At 46.1% G+C, this 11,196-nt stretch overlaps 1 protein-coding gene across 2 annotated transcripts in view; it reads right to left on the bottom strand.

Annotated features, from left to right (window-relative positions):
* Positions 1-10,317, bottom strand: part of ZNF212 (zinc finger protein 212) — a 17,550-nt gene extending 7,233 nt beyond the window's left edge. The window contains exon 1 of one of the 2 annotated variants that reach the window (XM_025380725.1): positions 10,137-10,317. In XM_025380725.1, coding sequence (XP_025236510.1) covers positions 10,137-10,160 — 24 coding nt within the window. In that variant the 5' untranslated portion in view covers positions 10,161-10,317. The remainder of the gene's footprint in view (positions 1-10,136) is intronic. The other variant, XM_025380726.1, reaches the window with a different exon arrangement.
* Between the last annotated feature and the right edge of the window lie 879 nt (positions 10,318-11,196).

Here is an 11,196-nt window from a genome sequence, read left to right as displayed (position 1 = left end):
TAAGAAAAAGTTCAAAAAATTAGCCGGGCATGGGCCAGGAGCAGGCCGGGCGCGGTGGCTCACGACTGTAATCCCAGCACCTTGGGAGGCCGAGGCAGGCAGATCACAAGGTCAGGAGATCAAGATCATCCCGGCTAACAAGGTGAAACCTTGTCTCTACTAAAAATACAAAAAATTAGCCGGGCGTGGTGGCAGGCGCCTATAGTCCCAGCTACTCGGGAGGCTGAGGCATGAGAATGGCATGAACCCAGGAGGCAGAGCTTGCAGCTTGCAGTGAGCTGACATCTTGCCACTGCACTCCAGCCTGGGCAACAGAGCAAGACTCCGTCTCAAAAAAAAAAAAAAAAATTAGCCGGGCATGGTGATGCATGGCTGTAGTCCCAGGTACTTGGGGCACTGAGTTGGGAGGATGGCTTGAGCCCAGGAGGTTGAGGCTACAGTGAGCCAAGATCGTGCCACTGCACTCCAGCCTGAGTAACAGAGTGAGACCCTGTCTCAAAACAGGAAGGAAAGAAGGGAGGGAGAGAGAAAGGGAGGGAAGGAAGCTGTTTGAATTTTGGTGTATTTCCTGTAGGCTTTTTTTCATCTTTTATTTTTTTCAACAAAAGTGAAATTACAGTGTGCATGTTTTGTTACCTATGTTTTACGCTTAGCATATTCTCTGAGACTCCTGTATCGGTGTTCATTTTAAACCTATTTTTATTTAACGTTTTGGACTATATGATAAAAGATGTCATTTACATCTTATCTTGCCTTCACATCCCTGCCAGACTTCATAGTTGATCATGTCACCCCTGTTTGAAAACTTTCAATGGCTCCCCACAAGAAAGACAAAATTCCTTAGCAGGACCTACGAGATCTAATCCATTCATCTTTGCACTCTAGCAGCTGGGATGGTGAATAAATCCTTAAAAAATATTTACTGAAATGATGTGACTAAGTCTACTGACATTTTCCCTATAATTTTCACTTTAATGAGCTGTCTCTGACAGTAGGAAAATCGCTGTCGTAGAAGCTAAAATTACTGAAATCAACATTCGGGAAGTCTTCCCCAAGCTGTCCCTCTACTGTCTCCCTGCACGTTCGCTTCAGTCCTAACTCCCTCTGCAAACTTCATGTTCTTTCATGGCTGCTTTTCAAACCACAGTGAGTCCACCAAGACACTGAGAGGAAGTATCTCGGAAAGAACTGCTGGGGCCAGGGGTCGTGGTCCAGAGAACATGGGACAAAAGGGAACTGGTGCAGAACTGAACATTTAAGTTTGGCCATGACCTACTCTAGTTACTCAAGTCAGTTAATTCATCATGGAACACATGAGACAAAAGCTTAAATACATCCTCCCGCAAAAGATTAAAAGAAAAGTTCAAGGTAAAAACAACTACAAGTGAAACAAAACAAAATATTAAACTAGATATATACATGCCATCATGTTTGTTTTGCTTCTACTTTAAGTCTATGAGTCTCCTCTTTCTGTGGCCCAGCATTCTGTGCTTAGTAGCACGTTTTCCAGACAGGAACATAGGTGAGAATCTGTGCAAAGGAATACGCCCCCTCCTCTTCCACATAGTAAGAGGTTGAAAAGAATGATTAAACTAAGTTTCTTCTTGTCTTCTGTTTTGAATTATCTAACATGATGGGAACAATTCACATGTTCACGAACCAGTGAATGGATGAAAAAATTGTGATCCATCCAATGTCATGGGTTGAACTGTGTCTCCTCAAAATAATATAGTAAAGCCCTAATCCTCAGCACCTCAGGATGTGATCTTACTTGGAAATAAGGTATTTTCAAGGGTAATCAGGTTAAAATGAGGTCATTAGGATGGGCCTTAATCCAATGACTGATGTCCCTAAAACAGAGGACCTTTAGACACAGAGAGACACACACACAGGGAGAAGATGTCTACTATGGTTTGTCCTCACCAAAACCCATGCTGAAATTTTATTCCCAATGTGGCAGTGCTGGGAGGTGAAGTCTCGTGGGAGGTGTTTGGATCATGAGGGCACATCCCTCATAAATAAATTAATGCGCTCCCACAGGGGTGAGCTGTCATTGGCAGGGATGGATTAGTTCCCACTAGAGTGGGTTGTTGAACAGTCTGACTTCTTCGGTCTCTCCCTTGCCTCCTCTGTCACCATGTGATCTCTACACACACCTGCTGCCCTTCCACTTTCTGCCACGAGTTTAAGCAGCTTGAGGCCCAGCTGCCCAGTCTTGAACTTTCCAGCCACCAGAATTATGAGCCAACTAAACCTCTTTTCTTCATGAATTACCTAACTTCATGTATTCTGTTACACCAATACATAATGGGCCATGTCAAGATTAAGGCAGAGACTGGAGTTATGCTGCCACAAACCAAGAAAACACATGGGACCACCAGAAGCCAGGAGAGAAACACAAACCTCTTAAGGAACCAACCCTGCAAACATCTTGATTTCAGACTCCTAACCTCCAGAACTGTGAGACAATACATTTCTGTTATTTAAGCTTCCCAGTTTGTTATACCAGCCCTATGAAACAAATACACTATATAAGACACTTCATTATATACCGTATTAGATATTTAGTGTATTTTTCCTATATAACTTAGTAGACTACTAAGCCTGCTACTTAGTAGTAGACTACCACTTCGACTACTAAGTCTACTACTATGTAATAAAAAGGAACCAAAATCACTGACATGTGTTACAACATGCTAAGTGATGGGAATCAGACACAGGTCAGGCATGGTGGCTCATACCTACAATCCCAACACTTTGGGAGGCTAAGGTAGATCACTTGAGCCCAGGAGTTCGAGATCAGCCTGGGCAACAAAGTGAGACCCCACCTCCACAAATTTTTTAAAATGACCAGGCGTGGTGGCATGTGCCTGTACTCCCAGCTACTTGGGAGGCTGAGGATGGGAGGATCACTTGAGCCCTGGAGTTCAAGGTTGCAGTGAACCATGATTGCACTATTGCACTGCAGCCTGAGTGGCAGAGTGAGACCACCTAAAAAAAAAAAAAAAAAAAAAAAAAGAAGGGCCGGGCACCGTGGCTCACACCTATAATCCCAACACTTTGGGAGGCCGAAGCGGCCAGATCACCTGAGGTTGGAAGTTTGAGACCAGCCTGACCAACATGGAGAAACCCTATGTCTACTAAAAATACAAAATGACCCAGGCAGGGTGGCGCATGCCTGTAATCCCAGCTTCTCGGGAGGCTGAGGCAGGAGAATCACTTGAACCTGGGAGGTGGAGGTTACGGTGAGTCGAGACCGCACCATTCAACCACCCCGGGAAAAAAAAAAAAAAAAAAAAAAAAAAAAAAAAAAAGAATTCAGACACAAAAGGCTACATCTGTGTTTCATTTACATGTTTGGAAAAAAGCAAATTATAAGGATAGAAATCAGATCAGTGGCTGCCAAGGGCTAGGGATTGTAGCCTATTAGAATGTCAAAGCAGGAGAATATTATATACATATTTCCATCATCCAAGAAAGTTCCCTCATATCCCTTTATAATCAGTCTCTTTTTTTTTTTTTTGAGATGGAGTCTCGCTGTCGCCCAGGCTGGAGAGCAGTGGCGCTATCTCGGCTCACTGCAAGCTCCGCCTCCCGGGTTCATGCCACTCTCCTGCCTCAGCCTCTCGAGTAGCTGGGACTACAGGTGCCCGCCACCACGCCTGGCTAATTTTTTGTGTTTTTAGTAGAGATGGGGTTTCACCGTGTTAGCCAGGATGGTCTCGATCTGCTGACCTCGTGATCTGCCCAACTCAGCCTCCCAAAGTGCTGGGATTATAGGCATGAGCCACTGCACCCGGCCAATGAATTTCAATTCATAAACATAGTATGCAAATCCTTTTTTTTTTTTTTCCTGAGATGGAGTCTCTCGCTCTGTCACCCAGGCTGCAGGCTGGAGTGCAGTGGCATGATCTCAGCTTACTGCAACCTCCGTCTCAGGTTCAAGTGATTCTCCTGCCTCAGCCTCCCAAGTAGCTGGGAATACAAGTGTGAGCCACCACATCTGGTTAATTTTTCTGTATTTTTAGTAGAGACAGGGTTTCACCATGTTGCCCAGGCTAGTCTCGAGCTCCTGACCTCAAATGATCCACCCCGCCTCAGCCTCCCAAAATGCTAGGATTATAGGAATGGGCCACCATGCCCAATCTTTTGAGACTCCATTTTAATATCTTTCAATGTTTTAACATATTCCCTAGGTATCTATTCCAATCATCAACTCCTGTATGAAAAATAATCCCCAAATTTAGTGGCTTAAGACATCATCATCTACTTTACACATGAATCTGCAACTAAAGGAGGGTGGCACATGTGTTTGTCTCTGCTCCACTCTCTGTCTCTTGGGGCAAATCACAGGCAGCCAGGTGCTAGAATCCCTTGAGAAATCCCAAGCCACATGAAGACGGTGCATGAAGTGTTCTGTGCCATGGTCTCACCTGCGATCTCAGTCTACACACCAGCATCAACCAACAGACATGGAATGCACACATTTTCATTCCCAACAGGTTTTTATGTTTGCCTCCTCTCTTTTGTTTTGTCTCTACACTTTGATATTACATACTGATAGATATATGGATAAAAAAATGATCATTTCTGGCCAGGCACAGTGGCTCACACCTGTAATTCCAGCCTCTTGGGAGGCCGAGGTGGGCGGATCACGAGGCCAGGAGATAGAGACCATCCTGGCTAACATGGTGAAACCCCATCTCTACTAAAAATACAAAAAAATTAGACAGGCGTGGTGGTGGGCGCCTGTAGTCCCAGCTACTTGGGAGGCTGAGGCAGGAGAATGGCGTGAACCCGGGAGGTGGAGCTTGCAGTGAGCCGAGATCACACCACTGCACTCCAGCCTGGGAAATAGAGTGAGGCTCTGTCTCAGAAAAAAGGTAAAAATAAAAATAATCATTTCTGTACCTGTGCTTCCAATATAATAGCCACTAGTCACACGTGGCTGGTTAAAATTAAATAAAATTAGCCGGGCACAGTGGCTCATGACTGTAAGTCCAACCCTTTGGGAAGCCAAAACAGCCAGATGACTTGAGGTCAGGAGTTCGAGACCAGCCTGGCCAATATGATGAAACCCTGTCTCTACTAAAAATACAAAAATTAGCCGGGTGTGGTGGCACATAACTGTAATCCCAGCTACTCGGGAGGCTGAGGCAGAAGAATCACTTGAACCTGGGAGGCAGAGGTTGCAGTGAGCCGAGATCGCACCACTCTACTCCTGCCTGGGTGACAGAGTGAGAGTCTGTCTCAAAAAAAAAATTAAATTAAATTAATAAATAAAATTTAAAACTCAGTTCCTCAATCATACTAGCTAACATTTCAAGTGCTCAAAAGCCACATGTGACTAGTGGCTACTGTATTAAACAGTGCAGAACAGAACATTTCTATCATCTTGGAAAGTTCTACTGGATACACTACACCTTTATAATTCTTTTCTATTTGATAAAATACTAAGGTTGTATTAAAATCTCCTATTATAACAGTGAATCTTTCTTGTAGTTCTGTCAGTTTCGTTTTATATATTTTTAGGCTATGTAATTAGGTGCATACAGGTTTAGCAATTTTGTATCTAGCTGGTAAATTGAGTCTTTTACCATTACAAAAGTAGTAGTAGCCTTCTATCTCTAGAGATACTAAATATATTTAAGTCAACTTTCTTTTTTTTTTTTTTGAGACAGAGTTTCGCTCTTGTTGCCCAGGCTGGAGTGCAATGGCAAGATCTCGGCTCACCGCAACCTCTGCCACCCGGGTTCAAGCGATTCTCCTGCTTCAGCCTCCCGAGGAGCTGGGATTACAGGCCACGCCTGGCTAATTTTTTTGTATTTTTAGTAGAGACGAGGTTTCTCCATGCTGGTCAGGCTGCTCTCAAACTCCCGACCACAGGTGATCCGCCCACCTCAGCCTCCCAAAGTGCTGGGATTACAGGCGTGAGCCACCACGCCCAGCCAACTTTCTTTTGACTAGTATTTGCTTGGCATATTTTTTCAAGTCCTTTTATATTTATTTCTATATCCTTATCTTTTAGGGTTTTTTTGGTTTTTTTTTTTTTTTTTTTGAGACACAGTCTCACTCTGTCACCCAGGCTGGAGTGCAGTGGTGAGATCTCAGCTCACTGCAACCTTCGCCTCCCAGGTTCAAGCGATTCTCCTGCCTCAGCCTCCTCAGTAGCTGGGATTACAGGCGCGAGTCACCATGCCCAGCTAATTTTTTTTTTTTTTGGAGACCGAGTCTCGCACTGTCGCCCAGGCTGGAGTGCAGTGGCACAATCTCAGCTCACTGCAACCTTCACCTCCCAGGTTCAAGTGATTCTCCTGCCTCAGCAACCTCCGCCTCCTGGGTTCATGCCATTCTCCTGCCTCAGTCTCCCGAGAAGCTGAGACTACAGGCACCCACCACCACGCCCGGCTAATTTTTTGTATTTTTAGTAGAGATGGGATTTCACTGTGTTAACCAGGATGGTCTCAATCTCCTGACCTCATGATCCACCCACCTTGGCCTCCCAAAGTGCTGGGATTACAGACGTGAGCCACCGTGCCCGGCCAGTTGTATCTCTTTTAAACCATCTAGTTGGATTTTTCCCCCATCCTGACAATCTATGCCTTTTAACTTGAACATTTCATTCATTTACATTTATTGTAATTGTTCATTAGTTTTTATTATCTTTTTTGTGCTGTGTATCCCATCTTTCTTCTCTATTTTCTTGTCTTCTTTTAATTTTTTCTTATTCTATTATCACCCTTGCTAATCTGTAAATTATACAACCAATTTCTAGTTGCTTAGCAAGTATCCTAGAAATTCTGGGAAATATACATAGAAGGCCCTTTAACAAAGCCCTTTAAACAGTTTAATTCTGATCATCTCTTCCTCACATTTACACCAATGCCATCATGTATTTTAATTGTTTTTAACACAACAAGAAACTGTTACTGTTTTATTAAGTCACCATTTGTTTAGGTTTAACCATTTCCATGCATCATCACATCTTCTTACATTTTCAGACTTTCTATTTGGGATAATTTTCATTTTACCTGAGGTATGTATTTTAGAATTTACTAAGAGTGCATTGGTAGCAAATTGTCATTTTTAATTTGTCTAAAAATGTCTTCATTATATCTTTGTTTCTGAAATATATTTTTGCTGCATATAAAACTATGGGATTATAGTTATTTTCTTTCAGCCTACTGACAACATCACTTTCCTGTTGTCTGGCTTCCATGGTTGCTCTTGAGAAGCTGGCCCCCATTAATTTTGCTGTACTTCATTTCAAGGTAGGTTTTTTTTTTTTTTTGGTTGCTTTTAAGAAATCCCTCTGCCTTAGGCTGGGTGCAGTGGCTCATGCCTGTAATCCCAGCACTTTGGGAGGCTGAGACAGGTGGATCACCCGAAGTCAGGAGTTCAGAGACCAGCCTGGCCAACATGGTGAAATCCCATCTCTATAAAAATACAAAATTAGCCAGGCATGGTGACGCCTGCCGTAATCCCAGCTACTCTTGAGGCTGAGGCAGGAAAATCGCTTAGAACCTGGGAGGCAGAGGTTTCAGGGAGCTGAGATTGCTCCACTGCATGCCAGCCAGAGCGAGAGAGCAAGACTCTCTCAAATAAAAAAAAGAAAAAAAAGAAAAGAAAAGAAACTACGGACGGGCATGGTGGCTCACGCCTGTAATCTCAGTGCCAAGGTTTAACAATTTTCTTTGCAGTCATCTGAAGGTCAGACCTTACTTTCAGTTCACCCTTACACAGAATGTTGCCCTTTGAAGTCTCTGTTTCATGGGACTGGGTTAGGGAGCGTCTCAGACTTTCCACCTTAGGCTCTGAGATTTGTGTTCTATTTTGCAGGTCCCCTGAATCATAAACACCAAAGATGAATGTTCAGCCAATGCCCTCAAAGTTGGCTTCAGAACTCTTAATCACTTTCCATTTCCCTCTTTCGCTTAAGTTTTGGGGCTCCAAGTATTCTTTACTAAAATACATTTCAAATGCATTTATGTGCAGGGTTTTCCAGCATTTTTAGTTGTTTCATCAGGGCACCTATAATTGGTCTGTCAAACGACAGACACAGAATCCTCACCTGAAGAGATGTCTGAGAAGAGAAACAGGCTCAAGAACAATTTGAATAAGTTCTACAACGACAAATTCATGTTATTTAAGGCATAGTTTGGGATTGTGGTGGATTTTTTTTTTTTTTTTTTTTTTTTTTTTGGAGACAGAGTCTCCCTCTGTCACCCAGGCTGGAATGCAGTGGCGCGATCTCGGCTCACTGCAAGCTCCGCTCCCCCGGTTCACGCCATTCTCGTGCCTCAGCCTCTCGAGTAGCTGGGACTACAGGCGCCCGCCACCACGCCCGGCTAATTTTTTGTGTTTTTAGTGGAGACGGGGTTTCACCGTGTGAGCCAGGATGCTCTCGATCTCCTGACCTCGTGATCTACCCGCCTCGGCCTCCCAAAATGCTGGGATTACAGGTGTGAGCCACTGCGCCCGGCCTTTTTTTTTTTTTTTTTTGAGACGGAGTCTCGCTCTGTCACCCAGGTTGCAGTGCAGTAGCACGATCTCAGCTCACTGCAACCTCCACGCCTCCCGGGTTCAAGCGATTCTTCTGCCTCAGCCTCCCAAGTAGCTGGGTCCACTGGCACGTACCACCACGCCCGGCTAATTTTTGTATTTTTAGTACAGATGGGGTTTCACCCTATTGGCCAGGCTGGTCTTGAACTCCTGACCTCGTGATCCTCCCGCCTCGGCCTCCCGAAGTGCTGGGATTACAGGCGTGAGCCACTGTGCCTGGCCTGTGGTTTCTTTAAGGCTTCTTCCTAACAAGGTCTACTGATGACATGTAAGTAACTGTGGAGTGACCTGGCAAGAAGAACTGTGGCAGAGTCCTCTTGCCGGACTCAAACACTAACTAGATCTTGTGGAAAAGCCGAGTCTTTGACTGGCTCAGCCTAGCTTACAGAAGTCAGACGAGGTTAATAATGTAAACATTTGTGTCTTGTCTTCCCAATTCAACTGTTAACTTCCTTGAAAGCAAATACTGTGTTCTCTAAGTCTTCCAATCCCTCCCTTCTTAGTTCTTAACGCACTTTCTACAAGAATCAAATATAGTGCACCCTGCTCATGGTCAAATTTTCCCACAGAATCTCCTTAGCCCTCCATTCTCACAAAGATCTAACATGATTCTCAAAGTGTTTCTGGACCAAGGAACACTTCATTAAAAATCAATTCAATTCCAGCTGCCCTTTCCGTTGCAAACCCTCCAGTGTTGTTAAATTAACCACTACTTTGGAATAGTATGAGAATGTCGGAGCTGGAAGGAACCTTAGAGCCTTAGAGATTATCTAGCAACTACTCCTACACTCTCGATTTACAGTTAAGAAAACGAAAGAGACCCAGAGAGGTGAACACAGTTGCCTAAAATTACCCAAATGGATAGCTGAGAGCTAAGTTACGGCTGAACTCGTTTCGTGACTCCACACAAATAGGATTTTCCTCACACCAAGCTCCGTATCTTGACATTCCCAGAATGGGGATGGTCGATGGGGGCGGGGGGACGGTGAAGGAGAGAGTTTGGATAGCTCTACAAACTAAATACAAAATGCAGCAACTACACTGTAGATAACACCTGTCCCCAAGAAGCAGCAGCCCAGGCTGACTTCAACCTGTGGCTGCAACCCCAAGACAGAAATCTGCAGCACGGGAGAAACGGGCAACACACAGGACCAAGGAGGAGGTGGTCGCAGACAGGCAAGTCCTGGGGTCTCCGGGGCAGTGGGAGAGCTCACTCGTAGCGACGGAGACCGTTTCCATCCTGCGTTTCCGCTCCAACCTGGGAACGGGCTCTTTTAGCACGAAAGAGAAAATGTGTGGGCAGGGTCACATATCCACCAACCTAAAACAACCTTCGGAGAAGTTTCTAGGCAAGGGCGCACGGCGCCAAGGCTCCGACCCCGCTGCAGAAGGAAGCGGAGGGAAAAAAGGGCAGAGCACTGGGGTCGCGAGGAGGAGGGTTCCCGTTCACCCGCGCGAGGTGCAGCCCCGGGAAACCAAGACCCCGGCGGCGTCCAAACCGCGAAGCCCCGCCCCGGGCAGGGGACTCCGCCATCCCCAACGCGCCCTGGAGCCCGCGCGCCGGGGCCTCTTACCCGAGCAGGCGCCGACTCCGCCATGGCTCCAGTCGCCCCTCAACACCTGGACCAAGCCTCAGAGCCCCCGGCTGCGTTCCTGCCTGCACAGCGCCCCGGAGCCTGCTGGAAACCGCCGCCGCCGCCGCCGCCGCCGCCGCCGCCGCCGTGTTGATGCCAGGTGCATTCTGGGAGCGTCGACCTCCCCGGCGCAAGACAGGCTCCAGCCGCTCTTCCTCACTGCGCAGGCTTTCCATAGTGCCCCCGTGCGGCGGGAGGGAGAACGCCGCTTGGCACTCTCGGCCAGAGTGTGGGCACCAGGAGAGCTCGGTTACTCAAAAGTCAAGACCGGGCCGGGCGCGGTGGCTCAAGCCTGTAATCCCAGCACTTTGGGAGGCCGAGACGGGCGGATCACGAGGTCAGGAGATCGAGACCATCCTGGCTAACACGGTGAAATCCCGTCTCTACTAAAAAAAAAATACAAAAATAAAAACTAGCCGGGCGAGGCGGCGGGCGCCTGTAGTCCCAGCTACCCGGGAGGCTGAGTCAGGAGAATGGCCTGAACCCAGGAGGCGGAGCTTGCAGTGAGCTGAGATCCCACCACTGCACTCCAGCCTGGGCGGCAGAGCAAGACTCCGTCTCAAAAAAAAAAAAAAAAAAGATCAAGACCGGGTTCCGCGTTTCAGGCATAAGCCACGGGACCCTGCTGTCTTCTGTATGTCCAGCTCCCTGCTAAATGTTTTGAGGAATTCAAAAATGTGTAAAAGTCAGACTTTTTGCTGAGGAAAGAACATGTAACGTTGTTGGAGAAAAGAAATATGGTTCAAAAAGGCAAGTGATTTTATTCCAAAAGTTCGCCTGTTATTGGGCTTTTTAGAAACTGGGAACAGTTTCCACAGCAACAGTGTGGAGTGTGGAGTCAGGCCCAGGCCAGCCCTCTGTAGCCTGTTAATTATGGTAATCATGTGCCTTGGAAAGTCCAAGACAACCCTGATTTCAAATATTTTCAGTCCTCATGCTATATGTAAGACGATGTGTTCGGAATTTTTGTTGGAAAGTACAGCCATATTACCATTTCATC

Source organism: Theropithecus gelada, chromosome 3 (genome assembly GCF_003255815.1).
Source record: "Theropithecus gelada isolate Dixy chromosome 3, Tgel_1.0, whole genome shotgun sequence".
NCBI lineage: Eukaryota > Metazoa > Chordata > Mammalia > Primates > Cercopithecidae > Theropithecus > Theropithecus gelada.
Note: the sequence above shows the minus strand (reverse complement) of the source record. Positions and strands in the feature narration are given on the sequence as shown.